The 22,891-nt window shown below is 45.4% G+C and overlaps 1 protein-coding gene across 1 annotated transcript in view; it reads right to left on the reverse strand.

Annotated features, from left to right (window-relative positions):
* CCDC138 (coiled-coil domain containing 138) overlaps positions 1-4,362 on the reverse strand; it is a 251,953-nt gene extending 247,591 nt beyond the window's left edge. The window contains exon 1 of the mRNA XM_078658125.1: positions 4,181-4,362. Within this exon, the coding sequence (XP_078514251.1) occupies positions 4,181-4,291 (111 nt within the window). The 5' untranslated portion in view covers positions 4,292-4,362. The remainder of the gene's footprint in view (positions 1-4,180) is intronic.
* Positions 4,363-22,891: the final 18,529 nt, after the last annotated feature.

A 22,891-nucleotide genomic window follows, 5' to 3' on the forward strand; every position in this document is an offset into this window, starting at 1 on the left:
AAATCTCTGTTGGCCCTGTCACACACGATAATGTTCCTCAGATTGGTAATAGACTCTAAGGAGACCACCCCTAGTCTACCATGGAAGAAAATAGTCAAAAATCAGACATGAACTATGCAGAACCTTATCAAAACCACGGACATCTATTCGCAAGATTGCCCACCTTGCGGGTCTACTATTGTCATGCATAGAAGTCATCTTCCCCGGCCCAGTGCACTAAAATAGTTGAAAGTCCACCACCTCCGGAAAGGGCTAACATACTTGGACTACAGTTCATCTGTCTCTAGAGGCCATGGAGAAAACGGAATGGTGGCTATCCCACATGGGATGGAAGAGCAATCTTTGGATCCAACCTGGACTTGATTATAGAATTCGACGCCAGATGCGGCTGGGCTGCCAGATGTGGAGCATTATCCACCAGCAGAAAATGGTCACAACAAGGATTACAACTACCTGGAACCCCTTGTTGGTTCTTTCGTGGCTGAACACCAAGGACCAAGCTCAATGCTGCTTCCTGCTTAAGACAGTTAGCGTAACAGAACAGTGATATATCAACCGTGTGGAAGGAACAAAATTCAAAAGCTCTATCGGATGTAGCCATATATTTCTGGCACTTCTGCCTAGAAAGCAAAATATTGGCGATAGCTGAATATTTTCCTAGCATATCAAATGAAGCAACATACTGCCACTCTAGGTATCTACAGGATTACTTGCAGTCTATGGAAACTGAATGCACAAATATTCAAGGAGATGAAAAACAGATAGGGCACCTTCTCAGAGTACCTTTTTGCCTCTTATTTGGACCACAAGTCCAAAGGTTCTTCAGTGGGAAACCGAATAACAGAGCAATAGCAACAGATGCAATTCTACAAGACTGGAGCAACACATCTGATTATGTATTCCTCCCATTGTCAAGGAAAATGAGGATATAGGCTCAAGTGAGTCAACAATAGGGGGACACCGTCCTATTGACCCCCAACATGGACATCACAAGTATGGTATCCAGTTCTGATGCAACTTTCTTGGGATTCTCCAATCCGTCTTCTCCTGTTTCAAGAGATTCTGTTATACTTGTCAGGGAGGCCTCACCATCTAGTAGTTTCCACACAGGGAAATCATCAGGCAAACAGTCATAAGATTGTATAATTGTTCAAATGTATACAAAATCACAGATGGCAAAGAAAAATACTATCTTTCCTAACCGAGCTTAACGAGAATTGTCACAGTGGAAATCTTCTATTCACATGGTTTGTCAGATGGGGTAACCAACACCTAAACACTTGCCTACTAAAGTGTTCTGTGAAATTCCATGTAACAAAATACCTATTTTGGGGCTTTAATATAGAGAAATAAGAATTCACACCTAAATGCCAGTTGACTTTGACATACGTTTTTCACAATTAATACAACAGATCTAGTACCTTCATTATAACATTTCATAATAAACATATCAGGCCGTTAGCCATAATCACCGTCTTGCCACCATAACAAACACAGTCTGCTTTATTTGGGTGTATGCTTTGTTACAAGATAAAAAAAGTGCAATATAAGCAGCCTTTTTAGTGGAAACACAATAATTCTGCCCAATCAAATCCTATACTGAGGGGAAACCAGCATTTGGGTGGAGCTTAAAACTCCCCTCTCAGCAGGATGCTGAAAGGTCTTCTGAGCTAATTACATATGGAAAGAAACATTTGCACCATCAAGCCAGACCTAAAAATCAATGTAGATTAGTGGTGCCCTGGGCATCCCGTACAGCTCTTAAATAGGCCTGGGTGGTGAACTCTGCTCCGTTCGTGGAGTATGCACTCCAGCGAGCACGGGGAGTTTGGAAAACTGTGCTCCGCATAGCGGATTTTTTGCATGCTGACTAACGTCAAGGCGGCGAGCACGAACGAGGAAAAGCCACCTCCCGGCAAGATTCCTCAACGAGGGCATTCAGATTTGTCAATGCGGGTGGTCGGGGTGGTCGTGACCACCCACGTTGAGAAACCTTCCGTTCAAGTTCAAAAAACTGCCACTCGAGTAGAAATTCCACTCGAGCAGCAGAAAAGAAGCCGCGCTCTCTTGCCCTGCTCATGGTGCCATTCGCAATAATTTTACAGCGCGGGATAATCAACAAAGCACTGAAAATCAATGTGAATGGTATGACCAAATGCACTCCGTCGTTTGCGGAACTCCGCATAGCGTGGCTGAGTTTTTGGTTCACTTCGCGGAGTTCCATTTAGCAGGACTCCGCCAAAACAGAACTCCTCCCAAGCCTACTCTTAAATACAAAACTTCACTTTTAAGTCTAATTTTAATGACGGAAGGGCCAGGTGCTGAGACTGGAATACATTCCTCATAACTGCCCTCCTCCCATCTGTGCTGCTGTCAGAGAAAAACAAGCAAACATAAATGATTTAGTTATACAAGATGCCTTAACAACATTTCAATGTCATGTGTGTGCCCCTCAAACTTCAAGCTTAGGGAACCATACTACTGCTGGCTCCGGCAGCTGGATAAATAATCAAAAAAATTCACAGCTGCATGAAGGGGGAAGAATTTTCTTCTGTGAATGCACACAACTTCTGCCCAATCAGAACACTTATTCCTGGCTACCAACATGCGAGCAGAGAAAAAGCCCCTCTTTGCAGTACTCCAGAAAGCTATATTTTAGGTTGAGCATATTAAGTATTGCAACAGCTGTGATGTCAAACCAAACCTAAAAATGGTGACACAAACAGAGGGTGAGGGATAAGAAGTTAAAAATAAGGACAAGAAAAAGAACAAAGATGCAGTACCGTTTTAAACTTATATGCGTCCATTCTTTTTATTTTCAAACGGTATCTGTGAGGAACCCAGTAATGATTGTGCAGTGCTCTGAGTCGGATCATGACAGACTATTGATTCTGTGTATTTGTTACAACACATCAAGCATTGACAAAGCCAACAAGTTTTGCCTATGCGAAATCTATTGACTATGTAAATCTGTTTTTAGACATGTTGTACAGCAACGTGGGCTGCTATAAAATATGGCTCAAAGTTTTTAAAAAGTGCTATAACGCAGCCAGCATTGACCCCGTCATCGCTTTTTTCCCCCTTTAAGCTATGTCGCACAGCAGCCTGCGCTGCTGTGCAATATGTCTAAAAAAACATCAAAGACAAATAACACTTGCGATAGGTATTTGGTTTTATATAAGGTTTTTGAAGGAGACGTGAGGGTTGAAGGGGACAGGGGAAACCTGCGGGTGGTCAGCAACACAACAGACATGAAGAGGAGGATGTGGTCAACAATGTATGAGTGTGGAACAAGGAAGAGATCAGTACAACAGAGGGTGAGGATAGTGCAGGGGTGGCAAGGAAAACGGTGGAGATGGGGGCAGGAATAAGCAACACAATGGAGAGTGGGAGTGGAGGTAAGGTGGGGGGACTGGAGACACATGCATGTAAAATAATTTTTAAGAAGTATTGGAGGAGCGTGCTGCCAGTGGAAGGTCACTGGCCGCAGACAGAAAACTATACTTGGTCCATGCTCCACGACTGAGACAAACACCGGAAGACCCAGCAGGAAACAGGAGGCAGTGACTAATAAGACGCAATAAAGCAAGAGTGACGTGGAAGCAAATCAATGGTAAGTAACGGGCGGGCTCGAAACCAGTTCTTAAGCTTTTTTTTTGTTAACAAAAGCTTTTGCAGATAGCTGTCGCAGGCGAAACCCAATGATGCCTAAGCACGCTCAGCTGAACAATGATCTGGTGAATGTTTAAATGGTGCTCTCTTTTTATCGCACTCTATTGGACCTGCCTCGATGCTAAAGAAACATATGGGGCCAGCTTCTTCATAAGGCACAAACATTAATAAAAGTACCCCAAACATACACATAGAAAGTATTCATCCACACCCGCACCACTACTAAACAATACAATAAAAAAGAATCCCATCTAACAACACAAGATGTGAAAGGCAGTGTAGACGACAGCCGTGGCACAATCGTCACGATCGACAGAAACATGTTGAGTTACGGCCATTTTACTGTCAGGCAGAATGTCACAGCTCTGGGCAAATTCTGGCTCTAGCCTGACTTAAGAATGGCCGCCGCCGAGACACAGCCACGCCTCGCGTTTACTATTTGGGAAGACGCTATGCTTACTGCAAATATGGCCCAAAATTTACCCTGCGAAAACACACGCGTACAGACCTCATAATCTCCGCTACCGCGCAAGTACCGACGTTGTAGGCGCTCCAAAGTTAGATCTAAAGGGGGGAAGGCCGCTTCGGTCTGTGGTCGCCTCATGACCCCGAATTCCATAAGGAGGCCTTCCAAGATCTCTGCACGCGATGTGCGACCAGGTTAACCGTCAGCACGCTCCACGTATTTCTGACACGGACGCCGCGTGCGTTTCCATGACAACGTGCTCAACATGGCCAGTATCTGAGAATCAGGATAGGCACAAAACCGAACAGCCTTACATTTGTCAGAGTAACTAACTTTCAGTGCTATAGCCCTGCGGAGGGGAGTCTGGCGAAGGAGGAAACGCCTGTCTTGTAATGAAAAGATAAGCCTCACGGAGCGGTAAAGGGCACAGCTAAATCGGTGCAAGAATTGGAAAAACTTTACTCCGGGAACCCAGAAATTGGGGATCAGGGGGTGGCAACAAAAAAGGGGGTGTAGTCAATCTGTACTTAAAAAAGAATGTCCACAAAGCCTGTCAACCAGGAGAAAGTCGCAGTAAATCTGTTCTGGCTTAGTTTGTTGTGAATAATTCATTTAAAACTAGCATTGGCATAGCCAATAGGTCTCGCCATTGGGACCTTGTAAGTATAGCTATGCAGCACATTATCCAGGGTGTTACAGCATCTAACGTTATTTCACGTGTCACTGGGGAAAGGCCACACACACCTAAGGTAGGGCTTTTGTGCTATTTAATGAACACTGGAAATGTAATTTATGCCCAGAATGGTCAAGCCTGCAATTTAAACGATGAAAAGAATGTCATTCAGATCATGCCTTCACTAACTGCACAAGTCGGTGATGCAATTTAAACAAACCTAAATTAATTATTTGCATGAGTGACATGATGCATGTCACTTGATTATTTTTGCACTCTGTAATTTGGCTTTGTGTTTAATAGTTATTACCCAGGTTTTACTATATGTAGTGCCTAGATGGAGCCTAAAGGTGCTCTTTTCAACATATAGTGTGCCATGGAAGAGTACTTAACTAATTATTCAGACTACTCAATGCAACACACGACCTAAAATAATTAAATGAAATGTGGTCTGATAATCATTAACTACCTTCCAGATAAAGCCTGGAGCACGTAACTAGCTTGTGGCACACTCGAAAACAACATCTGACATTTCAGCTTAGTCTTTGAAAAGCAACCTAGATAGGTTTGGACTCGCACCAGAGCCGAGCCAAGGGTCTGGATCGCTTCTTTGGGCCCATGCATGAGCCGAGCCCTGAAAATATTTGCCATTTTAAATCATACAACTAACTTGACATAAAATATCATAAAGTCTTTTCAAAATTCAAAAACATATTTCTATAACGTGGAAGCACTAATAGGCACATTATAGCACTGCATTGATAAGTACTTATTCAAAGTGTCATTTTTGTACAATTGGTAGTCTGTACTAACATATCTGGAAGTGCTTTCATACGTGATAATGAAGAAAAAAAAGAGTTTCAGGTACAGTGGTGTAGGGTGCATTGGTTTTAAGTAGAGGGGTGGAGAGTGAATTGGCATAGAGTGCAGTGGTTTAGAGTAAAGTGGCATAGCAGAGAGTGCAGTGGCACAGTGTAGATTGCAGTGGTGTAGAGTAGAGTGACGTAGAGTAGATTGTTTCAGAGTAGAGTGAAGTGGAGTGGTGCAGGGTAAAGTGCAGTGGCATAGAGTATTGCCGTAAGGCGCAGTGCCGTAGAGCAGAGTGGAACTGAGTAGAGTGGTGTTGAGAAGAGTGGTGCAGCATTGATGGCAGTGGCATTGAGTGGAGTGGCGCAAAGTGGAGTACAGTGGCATAAAGTGCAGTGGCATAGAGTGTAGTGGTGCATAGTAGAGTGGGGTTGAGTGCATTGGCATAGAGTAGAGTGGTGCAGAGTAGCAAGGTGTAGAGTGACATTGCGTAGAATGCAATGTCAGAGGCAGTGGTGCATAGTAGACTAGAGTGGCATACCATGCAGAAGAGTGGAGTAGAGTAGAGTGCAGTGGCATAGTTATGAACCCCTTTGGAGCTTTTGAACTGTGTGGGCCAAGACGCCAATATAGAGTATTGCTCTAATTTAAGCATGCCGTTAAAGCTGCAAGTTTGAGAGCCTGGGTGCAAATGTGGTAGGGCTCCTCAACTGAGTTGTCCGTGGTAGAAAACACTCATGGTGAAAAACCTTTGCGGAAGGGGGAGGGTGGTAATGCTAAGGTTGACAGTGAGTGCTGCACATAGATTTCACAGTTCCAATATGGGCTGAAGTGGGGAGGCCATAGGTGAAGACCGGCCTAAAAAAAATGTCAGTCCTGCAATCAAAACCCAGATGTAGATTCTCTGTCAGAGTAATGGTAGGAAGTTACGTGAGCCATCCTCCCCAATAACCATAACATAAGTAAAAGCAAGCAAAATTAAATTTGTTGTGACTCCTCTCCAGCTACCCTGCAAAACAAGCATTGGCAAAGGCAACAAGCCACCACTTTGGAACCTTGGAACCTTTTGCCTTTGCCAATGGTTTGAACAATTTATTTATTTATAAAGTTTTATATAGCGCGAACTTGCTGCAAAGCAACCTTAATGCTGTGCAACATGGCTATTAAAGAAGAATAAAAAGCCTACCCAGCCAGCTGGATGATTTAGGTCTCGCCTGAGCCAGCGCATTCGCGGATCTGGCGAGACATTTAGTAAGTGGGCTTTAGAAATCCGATCACACGCTTTTGCTTGTGGCTTAAAGCTTGCGGTTACGTGCAGAGACGACATCTGGCTTTTCTCCTCTCTCTTGTCATGGCTCATTAAGCTTCCTTTTAGCACACGCACACAACTCCCGGGCTTGTTCGAGAAGCTTTTTATTTTGGTCTTTTCACAGACTTCGTCCTGCCCTGCTTTTAGACCCCACCGCCAGTCCCAGTGCTGTGCCGTGAGTTTTTAATTCCCTCACTTCACTTTATAAATCAGCACGCACCCGCTTCTTGAACACCTCGCTTCATGTTAACAATGCTTATTTATTTTGTAGCATTTTTTCGAAGCGCCACACCTCCATCAGAGTGCACACCGCCCCTGCAGCAGTAGTCTCACTCCTTCATTCCCCGCTTCTGCGCTTCATGTTTTGGACAACAGGCTGCCAACAATGCATGTTTATTTTAGCAAACCGCACTAAAATAAGCAATCATTGATAGCGCTGTGCTGTCTAAAACATGAAGTGCGGTATACTCCAACACCGCGCTTCATGTTTTGTTCCCTGACACCGCTTCATGTTTTGGACACGTGGGTGCTAAAAGTGCTTGTTTATTTTAGCAAAATCGCACTAAAATAAGCAAGCATTGATAGCGCTGTGCTGTCTAAAACTTGAGAGAAAAAACCACTACTGGGTCTGGGTTCCCAACAGCACAGCTTGCCACAAGTAAGCAGGACACTGGCAAATCCAACGAGAGGGCTTTGTTGTGAAGAATTTTATTCCAGCACTCATTTAAAGTGTATTTTCTGTTCGTAATGGTATGAGAGAGGGATGATTGACAGTTTGAATGAAGAATTTTGAAATGTATTATTGTTATTGTAAATAGGAATGTTGTGGTTCTTTTGTTGTGTACATAAGGTCTTAACAATTGCAAATTTGAAAAATTGCAATACTAAATAGAAGATTATTGAATAAAACATTGAAGTAAATAAAATATTTGAAAATAAAAAAACACAAAACATAGCGTTTTATTCGGATGTTTTGAAAAAATAATTCCAGGACAATTGAGTAGCGGCACTTGCACCCCTTTTTGTTTATTATATGTCTAAAACAAGAAGCGTGGTAAACTCCAAAACAGTGCTTCATACTTTGGACAGCACAGTGCTAATAAGGCTTGGTTTTCTAGCAGACGTGCTGTCAGCTTCATGGTGTGTTTTGATTTTTTCCTTTCCATATTGGGCCATCCCTCACCCTCCCTTACTCCGTCCCCGCCTCCAGCACACACAGCACTGCCTCTCTCCCGGTTGTAGTCAGGGCTCCTGTAGCTGCTCAACACCTGCCTTTAACACCTTCAGGCTCACAGCCCTGACATGAACGAGGGGGAGGAGGAAGAGCAAGGATCTGTGAACCTCCCTGAGGCACAGGTCAGAAGCAGGTCAAACTAAAAATTACACACATGGAAGTTTTGCGTCCATATCAGTTATTTTTTATTTATATTTAATAAATTAACATTTTGGATAAAACATATTTGATGATTTGTGGCCATTTTATATGGTAAATATGCTTGGACACTCCCCCCTCCCCCTTCACCGTTGCACAACTCTGAGGGAAGCGGGCACTCTGTTAATTAAATAAATCTGCAGATGCTTCCACCGTTTTTCCCTCTCCGTCCATGTAGCCTGTTATTTTTTTGAAGCGCAGTCTCTGAATGAGCAGTAGTTAAAACAATGAAGTGGCTCTTTGATGATGTGTTCCCAAAAAATGTTAGTAGGTGCGCGGTCACACTTATTTTATAAATACGTTTAATTAACTTTCAACCCCTGTTGTCTTGAAGGAAATGTAGAAGCTACTCTGTTATATAACTCTGTGCTTCAAGCAAGTCCACACAGTCTTGTTATGCTGCAGAGTGGTGCTGCAGAGTGGTGCTGCAGAGTGATGCTGTAGAGTGGTGGTTTAGATTGGTGTTGTAAAGGGGTACTGTAGAGTGGTGCTGTAGAGTGGTGCTACAGAGTGGTGCTACAGAGTGGTGCTGCAGAGTGGTGCTGCAGAGTGGTGCTTTAGAATGATGCTGTAAAGGGGTACTGTAGAGTAGCGCTGTAGAGTTGTGCTGTAGAGCTCTTCAACATATCTTAAAAACATTGCAAAAGCCAATCACTGTGGCCAAAAACTTACAAAGGTCCCAAAGGCGAGACCTATTGGCTATGCCAATGCTTGTTATTTTTTGTTTACCAATCCTAGTTGGATCGTTAAACAAAAAGTGATTCAGTTGGGGTGAAGCAAGCATGGGGGCAACATGGAGGGCAGAATGACAGAGAGTAGGCAAGCAACCGGATGTAGGGGTAAGCAACAAGGAGGGAGTACGAAAGCAGAACAGTGTTGAGCTGAGGGAAGTAACACAGGAGTGTGGGAAGGGAAGCAAAGACAGATCAACAATAGAGAGCCCAATCCTTAGGGCATCAAGAGATGGGGCACCACAGAAAATTTCTATTGACGGATTTACCATGGACCATATGGTGCAAAATTGCAAATAGTGCAGCTGAATCTATAAATAAAGTAAAAGTATTCAAAAATAAACATTTATTTTTCATCGTACTGTAAATTTTGTTTCATTGCGAAAAAAATATTTAATTTTACGGTTTAATATTGTTTATATTTTGAATTAGATTTATATGGGGGCACCAAATTCTTTAAAGTGCTTAGGGCCTCTAAAGGTCTTAATCTGGCCCTGCCTCTCCGTTGCTGGGATTCCCACAGGGCAAAACAAGACAACCAAAACTGAGGCTTAGCAGAGCAGTCATGTCATCAGATAGCACGACATCGGTTTGTTTTTAGTTTACACTGTAAACGGTATCTGCAGTCCTGAAGCACGCCACAAAAATGTTTTGGCTTCTACAATCAACATCATTGAGCACTGTAATCCCATTAAAAATTACACGTATTTATCAAAATACTGAAATCAATTTCGAGTTCACCAGAAATTACTTATGTAGTCTCATAACACAGTGACAACCGACTCCTACTTGATCATTTCAAGACCCTTTCACTGGCACAAATCCTTCTTGTATGAGCCAATGTCTGTTACAGGCAGGTACCAATTGCAGCAGCTACACTCGCCCTCGGAAACCATTAGTAAACACACACACAGGGCGGCTCATTTCCTGGTTTCAGACTGCATGAAACATTGATGCAAACTTACATTTCCTTCAGGTCCTTAGAGAGGAAGACATAGATTTTTGGCTGTTGTACAAGCGTGTTCAGAACGAGGTATGGCTTTAAGTGGGTACTAAAACCTGGCAGTATTAAAAACAGACCTTGAAAGGGGCCCCTATCTGGCCCTGTATCAATGTCGCTAACTTTACAGGAAAAAACACTGATCAATAACTGTAAAAAAAACTGTTTGTGAGGGACGTCGTTCCTATTTACATTTCAGGTCTTTCACTTAATCTTGCTTTCCCTAAGAGTGTTTGCTTTTTCCAGGATGTTGTTTTGTATTTTTTTATGCAGCTTATTATTCCTGAATAGTGCCTACTTTGAACTGAGTAGCCTCTAGGCGCCTGTGTGATTGTTTATAAAGGGCCACGTTTGTGACCTCTGGAGCGGAATCTGAAAGTAGTGCTAGTTTCTCAAAGTGCTTGCCAGGTGACCATACATATATCTAGATCACATGGGCATTCAATCCTTGGCCTTTCCGCAGTGTGCACAGAAAGTTTACATGTTTGCCTCTTGCAATTGTGATTCTGTTTGAAAGTGCGCAAAGGAAGTACATAGCTGTCAAAATATTGACAAGCTGAAAGTAATCCGCAGTGCTTAGAGGTGAGTGGGTGAGCAGGGATGGTGAAGTGAAGAAAGAAGCAAGGAAGTACAAGCAAGAGAAAGTGAAAACAGGGAGTAGTGAAAAACAGAAGAGATGAGTGGAGGTTTTCAGCCCGGTCTGTTCTGCGGGTCTCTGGGGTGACTGCAGAGATGTGGCACGGCCATCAGACTGCTATTAGTGCTGGCACACCTCTGGGGCTTTTAGGCGCCGCTGGGCCCCCATACAACTTGTCTTCCCCATGGGGACAAAGAGGAAGCTGGCAGGTGACATTTCAAAGGCAGCCAGCGAGTCTTTTGGCGCACTTTGTTCCAGAATTCTCATTTTTCTCTTTCTACAAATAACAGGGTTGGATCTGCTGAAGGCCAGGCACTGTTACCTGAAAATCTTATGGAGTTGAGGCACTTACTGCAGAGAGTTTTTTATGCCTGATAATGTCAGATAATAATAATAATAACAATAATAATAATAATAATGGTTAGATAATTCTGGTGGTTAAAACACTTGCTGAAGAGATCTGTGTTTTGTCTAGTCACAGTTTTGACTCATAAAGTAGCATACAGGGTTAACGATTCTTCTGAAAAGCATATCTTTTAACATGCATTTTTTCTATGTAGATCGGTAAGTGGGTTATTCTTTTTGGCACAGAGATCCTTTTGTTACTTGTACTTCATAAGTTGCAATTCTTCTAGTATAGCACAGTGAGCTATGAACCGCATCAAGGGAATGCATTCAAACTACAAGAAATGGGTTTAGCACCTTGTTTGTCTCAATATATTGTTATGATAGGGTTCCTAAAAAGGGTTTCTTTGGGTAGTAATAAAATATTATTAGTACAGTGAACCCCAACAATCTTAAATTTTAAATCCTGACTTTGTCTCTCCCAACCATGGATTCTTACCTAACTCCTACACCATGTGACCCTTTGTTTGTTTTAAGTAACATTTTCTGTACATTGATTTACACATTTGTATGATTTATTATTGATGGATAAGTTTGCTAGTGTTGTAAAGCACTCTAACACCCTACACTGGGACGAGTAGCACTATAAATTAATTAAATAAAATGTTTTAATTGTTATTTGTGTAAATACTTGTACAGACCGATACATCTGACATTCTTACAGTGCATGCATACAAAGACAAAAGCCTGCCTCTAATCGTAGTTTCTCTTAAGTACTTGTGAGGTGATACTTTAAAATTCTTAAAAGGAATAGCATTGTGATCAAGCAGCGTGCATGTTAGTTAACACTTCGTGACTTTACATCCAGATTATTTTATGATAAAATATGATTAGGTAAAAGAACAAAGACTTGAAGCAAAAGAAAAGAAAGAGCAGAGTGCTTGTAGCGCAATGTGACTAACCGCAAGGGCCAAATTGTCTTTGCATATGTCCTTTAAGACGTACGGGGTGCATTTGTTATACAGACAAGTGCCAGTGTGGGGAAAAAAGGGGTGGCTGTTCTCCTTAGTCTGGGTGAAGTTATTTAGACTGTTTATGTGCTTCCAAAAGTGGGCAGGATTCTTCTCTTCGGATATATGTCACTACAACGCACACTTTTACAACGCATACCTTTACAACGCATTTTTTACAACGCAACATCCATTACAATGCATTCCATTACAACGCATACCATTACAACGAAAATTAAAAAACTACATTTACAATGCATTCCATTACAACGCATAATACCTTTACAACGCATACCATTACAACGCATAACATTACATTGCATGTTTAGGTAAGTATTGGATAGTGTAGGGGTAACATTTACTATTCTAACTTCAGGGGGTGCAACAGTAGGGTAAGTGTTGGATAGTGTAGGGGTAAAAATTACTATTCTAACTCCAGGGGGTGCAACAGTAGGGTAAGTGTTGGATAGTGTAGGGGTAAAAATTACTATTCTAACTCCAGGGGGTGCAACAGTAGGGTAATTGTTGGATGGTAATGTTATGCGTTGTAATGACTGCGTTGTAAAGACATGTGTTGTAGGGGTGTGCGTTGTAGTGTCATGCGTTGTAATGGCATGCGTTGTAATGGATGTTGCGTTGTAAAAGTTTCGTTGTAATGGTAGTGCGTTGTAAAAGTTTCGTTGTAAAGGTTGTTTCCCCTTCTCTTCTAAGTTGATAAAGGTCTTTAGCCGTTCCTCTTCATTTTTTGTTGTTGCCATATGATCCACCTGTGAGCTGCTTTGTACGCTGAAATAGTTTGAGTGAGGAGATTTCTTCTTCGAGTGGGCCTCAGTCTGCTCCCCAGGACTGTACAAAGATCTGCAACAAGTTCCTCCCAGTGCACCAGAGGTGTGTGTGCGCTGGGTAAGTTAGTGGTGCAGAGTAGGGTTGCATGGAGTTCATTTGCAATGAGTGCAGTGCTGCAGAATAGAGTATGCGAGTGCGTACAGTGGTGTAGAGTAGAGTGCATTGGTGTAGAGTGCAGTGTGTAGAGTGGTGCAGAGTAAAGTGACACAGTGCTGTGGTGTAGAGTACAGTAGTGTAGAGTGGCGGAAAGTGCAATGAAGGGGAGTAGATTGGAATAGAGTGCAGTGGCATAGAGTGTATTGATTTTGAGTAAAGTAGCTTAGAGTGCAATGGCGCAGAATGGAGTGGTGCAGAGTTGCATATACCTCAGTGGCATACAGTAGAGTGAAATGGTGTAGAGCATGGGTACTCACAAATTTTCTCTCGGGGGCCAAATTTACAGTGTGGTTTGTGTCCGAGGGCCGCACCGGTGGGGGCGGGGTCAGTGGGGAAGGGGCGGGGCTAGAGCAACAAAAAAAACTGTGACCATGAGGTTGATCATAGGTCCCTGCAGCGGACGCCTTCGTCCACTGAGCCACCAGACCCGGAATAGACACATATCTCTCCCCCTCTCTCTCCCTCTCTCCCCCTCTCCCCCTCTCTCTCCCTCTCTCTCCCTCTCCCTCTCTCCCTCCCTCTCTCCCTCTCCCTCTCCCTCTCCCTCTCCCTCTCTGTCTCCCTCTGACTCTCTGTCTCCCTCTGACTCTCTCTCTCTCCATCTCTCTCCATCTCTCCATCTCTCCCTCTGTCTCACTCACTCTGACTCTCTCACTCCCTCTCTTCCTCTGTCTCACTCACTCTCTCCGTCTCCCTCCCTTTCTCTATCCCTCTCCCTCTCTCCCTCCCTCTCTCCCTCCCTCTCTCCCCTTCCCTCTCCCTCTCTCTCTCTCTGTCTCCCTCTGACTCTCTGTCTCCCTCTGACACTCTCTCACTCCCTCTCTTCCTCTGTCTCACTTACTCTCTCTGTCTCCCTCCCTCTCCCTCCCTTTCTCTCTCCCTCTCTCCCTCTCCCTCTCTCCCTCCCTCTCTCCCTCCCTCTCTCCCCTTCCCTCTCCCTCTCCCTCTCTCTGTCTCTCTGTCTCCCTCTGACTCTCTGTCTCCCTCTGACACTCTCTCACTCCCTCTCTTCCTCTGTCTCACTTACTCTCTCTGTTCCCTCCCTCTCCCTCCCTTTCTCTCTCCCTCTCTCTCCCTCTCTCTCCCTCTCCCTCCCTCTCTCCCTCCCTCTCTCCCTCCCTCTCTCCCCTTCCCTCTCCCTCTCCCTCTCTCTGTCTCTCTGTCTCCCTCTGACTCCCTCTGACTCTCTGTCTCCCTCTGACTCTCTCTCTCTCCATCTCTCTCCATCTCTCCATCTCTCCCTCTGTCTCACTCACTCTGACTCTCTCACTCCCTCTCTTCCTCTGTCTCACTCACTCTCTCCGTCTCCCTCCCTCTCTCTCCCTCTCTCTCTCTCACCCTCTCTCCCTCCCTCTCTCCCTCCCTCTCCCTCCCCCTCTCCCTCTCTCCCTCCCTCTCTCCCTCCCTCTCTCCCTCTCTCCCCTTCCCTCTCCCTCTCTCTGTCTCTCTGTCTCCCTCTGACTCTCTGTCTCCCTCTGACTCTCTCTCTCCATCTCTCTCCATCTCTCCATCTCTCCCTCTGTCTCACTCACTCTGACTCTCTCACTCCCTCTCTTCCTCTGTCTCACTCACTCTCTCCCTCTCTCTCTCACCCTCTCTCCCTCCCTCTCTCCCTCCCTCTCCCTCCCCTCTCCCTTTCCCTCTCCCTCTCTCTCTCTCTGTCTCTCTGTCTCCCTTTGACTCTGTCTCCCTCTGACTCTCTCTCTCTCCATCTCTCCATCCCTCCCTCTGTCTCACTCACTCTGACTCTCTCCCTCCCTCCCTCCATCTCTCTGTCTCCCTCTCTCTGTCTCCCTCCCTCTCTCCCTCTCTCTGTCTCCCTCCCTCTCTCTGTCTCCCTCCCTCCCTCTGTCTCCCTCCCTCCCTCTGTCTCCCTCTCTCCCTCTGTCTCACTCCCTATCTGTCTCCCTCCTCCCTCTGTCTCCCTCCGTCTGCCTCCCTTTCCCTCCCTCCCTCGCTTTCCATCCCTCCCTCGCTCTCTTTCCCTCCCTCGCTCTCCCTCACTCTCCCTCCCTCCCCCTCCCTCCCCCTCCCTCCCCCTCTCTCCCCCTCCCTCTCCCTCTCCCTCGCTCTCCCTCCCTTTCCCTCCCTCACTTTCCCTCTCCCTCTCTTTCCCTCCCTCTCGCTCTCCCTCCCTCTGTCTCCCTCTCCCTCCCTTTTCCTCCCTCTGTCTCCCTACCTCTGTCTGCCTTCCTTTCCCTCCCTCCCTCCTACTTTAACAAAGGTAAGGTCCATCAGATTGGTTTCAACGTCTTCAGTGAATTTGGACATCCGAAGACAAATATGCAGATAGATACAAATGGATGTCCTCATAGTATGGGCAACGGAGTAGAGCTGTGTCCAGTCCAGATTTAATGATATGGCTGGAAGCATTCTGACAATCTGCATTGACCTCCTGAAATGCTCCTTCATGTTTGCGAGATGTGGGGCAACATCAATTGGGTTATACCCCATAAAGCATGGGTACAACAGGCGAGAAGGCAGTTGGCCTTTAACGATTTCAGGGCTATACTCCCTGCTGAGAAGGCTTTCTTGCTCCATGCTTCCAGTCTTTTAGACTCCCTATCTAAATGTACAGTAAATAAGGCACCGCTCAATTGTGTACTGGAGAAAGAAGCTTAAATAACCAGGCTCTCTGGAGATGGGTGTGTGGAGAGAAAAAGTGAGTTGCTGCCTGGTACCGAACTGTACCTCTATGCCACAAGTCTATCCACCGCTGGCATAGATGATGGCTTTTCCCAAGCTGTCACGACAGGTGCTATCAAAGCCTCATTGAAGGGCAGCTAATGCTCTGATGTGGCTGATGATGGCAAGAGAATCTCGTTAAGAGCATTGGTCTTGGTCTCTGCTGAACGGAAATCCAAAGATCTCCACGGCATGTAGCACTATTCCCTCCCTCGATCGCCCTCCCTCCTTTTTTTTTTTTAAAGGCTGTCTGCAACCAGAGCTCGACTCAGAGACTCTGCTGCCTATTGGGGCCAAGCGATTTCGCCGTAGTCAGAGTGGGGCTGCAGGGGCGCTGAGAGGTGAAAATAGCCTCATTAACATGCTAGTGGTTAGCATGTTAATGAGGCTATTTTCACCTCTCAGCGCCCCTGCAGTCCCACTCTGACTACGGCGGAAATCGCCCGGCTCCCACAGGCAGCAGAGTCTCTGAGTCGAGCTCTGGTTGCAGACAGCCTTTAAAAAAAAAAAACTCGGGTAGATGTCTGAAAGGTCCGCGGGCCGCCAGAGAAGGCTTGCCGGGCCGCCAGCGGCCCGCGGGCCGTACTATGAGTACCCCTGGTGTAGAGTGTAGTGGTATAGAGTAGAGTGTCGAAGAGTGCAGTGGTGCAGAGTAGATTAGAGTGGATTGGCGTAGAGTGCAGGGATGCAGCAGATGGCATTAAGTACAGTGGCAGAGGCTGCAATGTTGCAGAGTATACTGTCATAGAGTGCAGTGGTATATAGTAGTGTGGGTTGGAGTGCATTGGCGTGTAGTGCAGTGGCGCAGAATAGAGTGGCATAGAGTGCAGTAGCTCAGATTAGAGTGGTGTAGAGAGTAGTGACGCAGAGTAAAGTGGAGTAGAGAGCAGTGGCATAAAGTACAGTGGTGCAGAGTAGAATGAAATGGCTTAGAGGGTACTGACGCAGAGTAGGTTCGTGTGGCACCGAGTTCAGTGACAGAGTACAATGACGTGGAGTAGAGTGGCATAGAGTGCAGTGGTGCAGAGCAGAATAGCCTAGATTGCTTTGGTTTTGAGTAAAGTGGTGTAGAGTGCATTGGCATAGTGTGCAGTGGCGTAAAATGGTGCAGAGTAGAGTGGAGTGGCGCTGAGTGCAGTGGCATAGAGTAGATTGTTTCAGAATAGAGTACAGTGGTGCAGAGTAGATTAGAGTGGATTAACATAGAGTGTAGTAGTCTACAGTGACGTGTTACAGAGTAGAGTGCAGTGGCATAGAACGCAGTATTGTAGAGTAGGGTGGCATAGAGTGGTTTGGTGCAGAGTTGAATTGAGTAGAGTACAGTGGCAAAGAGTCGGTTGTGCATAATAGAGTAGTCTGGGGTAGAGCTCATTGGCATAGAGTAAAGTGGAGTGGTGTAGAGTAGAGAGGTGTAGAGTGAAGTGGTGCAGATAAGAGTGCAGTGACAGTGTTGAGGGGAGTGGCATGGCTTAGTGTGGAGTGGTGCAGAGTAGAGTGCAGTGGTGTAGAGGGGAGTGGTGCAGAGTAGAGTGGAGTGGGGTAACGTGGAGTATGCATAGTATGGTAGCATACTTCCATTACAGACAACACATCTTCATTTGAAATGACCATTACATTTGCTCTCACATACAGTTTTACTGATAAAAGTATACATCGCACAAACGAGAATGCGTGGAAATGTCATCACCTAAAATATTGATTTGATCGTCAGCACAGTTCATTTACTGACATTTAGATGTTGTTGTGTGCTAGAAAAAAACATTAAACATCCTTCCTGAAGCAGACCCCCACATAAACCCTCTCACTTTAAATTCAGAGAAATAAAAATAAACACCAAGCTCCCTGGAAGACACAGCCTGACATTTGACCTCTGTCTTTGAATGTACAGCAAATATGACCAGATAAGAACAACATTTAAAGGCATGCCTACAGAAAGCGAGTTTGAGGATGTAGGAAGAGGGCTCTCTATATACTACACCAAAGTAAGGTATAGTGTGCACAGAGTCCAGGGAGTCCCCAGAGGTATAGCAGAGGCTAAATCAGATAAGTACTAACAGCTCTCTTTGTGGTAGTGCGGGCAAGCAGTTAGGCCAATCAGGAGGGTGAGTTAAGCATTTATTGTATTTTCTCAATCAAGGACTCATTTCACACACTCGGAGACAGAATCCAGACTAATTGGATAAGTATAAAAAAGGTATACGTATGCTTTATTTCTAGAACCAAGCAGGACTAGGTACAGATAAGTAAAATGTGCTTGGAATTGTAAAAATTTACAAGGTAAAGCCAGAGAGAAAGCTTTATTCGATTGCTATATCAAACAAATCATAAAGCACAATTAAAATAAATAAATCATTACATAAAATACCAACTAGTTAAAAAATGTTATCCACAATTCATTATAGAGTTTTAGACATAATGGAAATTATCACAGATTCCATTTTCCAAAAACAGGAAGTTAAAAAAGCATACGTTTCCTGTGACTCAATACTTGTTTTAAAAAAGTTACAATCCTAAAAACCCTGTGCTCATTATCCAAGAGTTGTAATGCAATGAGGGCAGGTCGACATTGAAGAAGCCCTAACGATTTTAAAACTGATAATATACAAACTTTCCTCAAGTCAGCATAAAACCTACAAAAAAGAACAACATGTATAGTAGACTGTACTGAATAGTTATCGCAAGGACACATTTGAAGTTCTTGAGCCCAATCAGTCATATTCGGGAAGGTAACAAGTCTATGGAAGACCCCCAGCCTAAATCTGGTCAATAATAACCTGTCATAAACTACTGGTACAAAAGTTAAGTAGGGTTGAATATTAAAAGCTGTTAAAGTCAGCTGATTTTGCTGGACAGTTGGTTTTATAACCTCTGATGACATTCTAATAGTGTCCAATAACAAAAGGCCCCGTTTTTTTAATTCCTTTCTCATTATCATTTGAGCAGATCCTGGATTGGTAAAATATTCTATATGACCTAGATCTTGAAAAAAGTCTCACACATATCTTACCCAATGGGTCTTTAGGGCCCCTTCCAATTTCAGACTATCTGTGTCTGTTTAACTTTATTTCTTCTCTAGTCCAGAGCCTATGCCATAAGAGAATAGGGTCAAGCTTTATTAAGTCAGAAATGAAAGGTAAAGCAATTGGGAATGGATTTGTAATCATTACAGGTTTGTATACGATTTAAAAACAGTTTAAATGACATAGAATTACTTTTGCTTTAATTTTGGGTTACATAGACTACTCGGTGGTATGCTTAGATACCGCATCCTGGATCCTACAATACAAGGTATGTAAGACTTTTTCAGGTTTGCAATATAGTTACTTTTCTCTTATACAAAAGTTCAACTCGACAGAACTTTTTTAGGAACAAAACATAACAACGTTGGTTCTTATGGGGAAAGAAAGTTATAAATTTGCAGATAAGTAAACAACCTGCAAGAATCGTTTTTGGGGATTAGAACCAAGATTCAGGTAGGCACTCAATTTGCACAACCAGCAGCAATAGGGCGGCCGGTTGTAAAGTGCAGGGGCCCAATGTTAGCCATGGGTGCTAAGGGGGCCCTAGGTCAGGGACTGCTTATGAGCAGGCCACTTGGCTGGGGGAGCAAAGCTCCTGGGGTTAGAATCAGCACTGCAGGGGCCAACAATCAGCACAGGAGCTGCTACACCAGCTGCAAAGGGGCGGCCAGGTGCAGAGTGCCATGGCGACATCTGGGACTCTGTGGATTTCAATGGAGATCTCCCGTTTGGCAAAGATGCTGCAGGCTCGGGCAGAGAGGCTTTCTGAAGGCGACCAGCAGCTGAAGAGGTAAGTTGGGTTCTTGGTGGATGCCTGGACACCGTTAGTTGGGCCACCCAAGGCTGTGGGGCTCCGGGTGCAGGGGTGTCTTTTGGCATCGGGTTCTTCTTACCAGCTCCGGTTGTGGTCAGGGGGAGCCTTCACGTTGAAGTTGCAGGCGTTGTCTTGAAGCTTGAGGGAGGTTGGAGATTCCAGTTCAAGATCGCTGGGGAGACCTCCTCGTGGTGTTGGGCTCGGGCCGTGGGCGTAGGGTGCAAAGTTGTGCTAAATCGTGTAGCCGCTTGGATCCGGATTCTGTGGGTGAGTCTTTGTTGAGCAAATCCCATGCTCACGGGAGACAGTCTTCAAGATGGTTGCAGGGCAGGTGCTCCGGGGGCTTCTGGGTACGCCTGGGTTTCTGCTGTAGGCAGGTCGGAGTTTGGACAGATGGTAGGGCTGGGGCCAAAGCAGCTGGTGTCCTCTTCTTCATGGGTCTGCATGACTCTTCATCCTTCTTTCTTCCTTGAATCTGAGGAGGCAAAGTTCAGGGTCGCCCCTAAATACTACATTTAGGGGAGTTAAAGGGGTGTGCAGGTCGAGACCAATGGGTAACTTCCTCAGGGTGGGTACACCCCCCTATTATGCCACCCTACAAAGGGAGGGGAGTGAGATGTGTGCTTCACCTCACCTTCCCCACCCGGGGGGTGGGGTTGGCAAAGGTGGGCACACCTCTCCTCCTAACTTGGTTTTCCTGCTGATTCTCCTGCCCAAAGTGGAGGGCAGAGCCAGTGGGAGCCATTTGCTTGGGCAGCAAAAGGCAGGGACAGCTTACAAAGGCGGGTAGGCCTTTGAAACTTACCCTTCGTGGACCCACCCCATCCTGGGGGAGGAGGCATGACGCCTCTGCCCAGAATGGGCTTTGTTTCTGGACCCAGAAAGCGGAGGCCCTCTACCCCGAGGTTCAGAAACCTGTCTGGTGGTGGCAAATGGCGGGCAGAAATTCAGGAACATAAACAACAAACAAGTGAAAAGGACCCAGGGGAATTTTAAAGACCAAGCTCCAATATGTTCCCTATAGACTTACAACAACATATATATTGGAGGGTCTGAAACACAAACTACGCTCAGTATACTCAGTATACCCCAGAAAAGAAACCTAGAACAACCTCAAACTCAATGTATCTATCAAGGGTCACCCCTACAATGGTCATGGAAGGATGCCCATCAGTCACCACACGGAACCGCCCTTCATCATTTGGGGTTCCATCAAGACCATGCCAGAGACGGCCACTCAACTGTCACGGTCGGGGGTCCAGGTGTTGAAAAGGAGCTCCTCCGCCGGTCAGTAAGGTCCAACTATGGTCTTGCCACTCATGTTCTGAGGATTTTAATATCAAAACAAGGGGGGACTGATGTTGCAGTGCTCAAAAAGGTGTTGAAAAACTAAGAAAGTAATACTATGAAAAGTGATGTTAAAACAGGATGGAAGGGTTACTTATAACTTTATTCTGGTGTTACCCGGCCTCCTGATGTTAAAAAGTAGTCAATGACAGTCACCAATTATAGACTGTCTGAATGTTCAAGGTGACTGATGGGCATCCTTCCATGACCATTGTAGGGGTGACCCTTGATAGATACATTGAGAAATTCAGGAACTACACCAGGGCTGGTCGTTTTTCAGGGGGCATCTCAAAGATGCCATCTGAGTGCATTTTACAGTAAATCCCACACTGGCATCAAGGTGGGTTTAATGTGCTGAGACATTTGCTACCAAACTTCCCAGGTTTTAGTAAAGCCATCATGGAGCTGTGGAGTTTGTAATGACCAACTCCCAGACCATATACTCTGTATGGCTTTACTACATTTACAATGTCTAAGAATGGACTTAGACACTATAGGAGTACAGGGCTCATGCCAATGTACCCTCACCTGAGGGCTATTTCACCCTTCTAGAGGGGTGACTTATCTAGGCCCTAGGCAGTGGGTTGCAGGATTGGCACACAGGGATGTGTGCCATGTCGACTTTTCACTTTTCTCTGCACTACAACACGCAGCCTGCAATGGCAGTGTGTGTGTTAAGGTGTAGAGCCTCTAAGGGTGGCACAATAGGTGCTGCAGCCCTTAGAGGTCTTCCCTGGTCACAATGCCCTTGGTACCCATGGTACCTTTTAAAAGGGGCTTTACCCGTGGCCACGGAGGGGCCACTTGTGGGTACAAAGGTACAGCTTTGGGAAAAAACACAGGCCCTGGGAACCTGATTGGCAGGGACCCAGGGCACACCAAGTCAAAGTGTATTGTTTCAGGCAAAAAGTGGGGATAACCATGCAAAACAAGCATTGGCATAGCCAATAGGTCCCGCATTTGGGACCTTATTAGTGTTTAGCCATGCAACAGTTGGTGTTGTTGCACCAAGGATATTCTGCTGCATAACTAAATACTTATACGGTCCAAAAAGCAAGGCCTATTGGCTATGCCAATGCTTGTTTGGTTTTTTGTTTCTGTTTTGTTTAAGTTGCCATATCTACAATAGCTGGACATGGTTTTTGTTAACAGTTCTTTTCATCAAATGAACTTGTTTTCATAAATCTGAATGTTGTTTCCATTCTGGTTGTAGGCAACAGTCATTCCCAGGGGTCTGGGGGCTGCCTAGCTGTACGCATGCGCCGAACTTTGCAAATGAGAAAATGCCTGTTGCAGGCGCAATTTACAAGTGTGGAGTGAGTGAGCCCCAGGCAGCATGACTCAGTCACACAGGAGTTCATGCACTGCACCTGCATACTCAGCATGGTTTAAGGAAACTCGGCCCACTCCCTCCCAGGCATCGAACACATATTTACCAAGAAACTCTGAGAAGAGCCTGCCTGCTGCACTGACGGCTGGTGGAAGCGTGCCCTGACGGCTGGTGGTGTGTGTGCCTGGTAGAAGCGTGCACTTACGGCTGGTGGTGTGTGTGCCTGGTGGAAGTGTGCACTGACGGCTGGTGGTGTGTATGCCTGGTGGAAGCGTGCACTGACGGCTGGTGGTGTGTGTGCCTGGTGGAATCATGCACTGACGGGTGGTAGTGTGTGTGCCTGGTGGAAGCGTGCACTGATGGCTGTTGGTGTGTGTTCCTGGTGGAAGCGTGCACTGACGGCTGGTGTTCTGTGTGCCTGGTGGAAGCGTGCACTGATGGCTGGTGGTGTGTGCCTGGTGGAAGCGTGCACTGATGGCTGGTGGTGTGTGTGCCTGTTGGAATCGTGCATTGCTAATAATGTCACAGGAGTTCATGCACTGCACCTGAATACTCAGCATGGTTTAAGGAAACCCGACCCACTCCTTCCCAGGCATCGAACACATATTTAC

The sequence above is a fragment of the Lissotriton helveticus genome, chromosome 8 (assembly GCF_964261635.1).
Source record: "Lissotriton helveticus chromosome 8, aLisHel1.1, whole genome shotgun sequence".
NCBI classification, from domain to species: domain Eukaryota; kingdom Metazoa; phylum Chordata; class Amphibia; order Caudata; family Salamandridae; genus Lissotriton; species Lissotriton helveticus.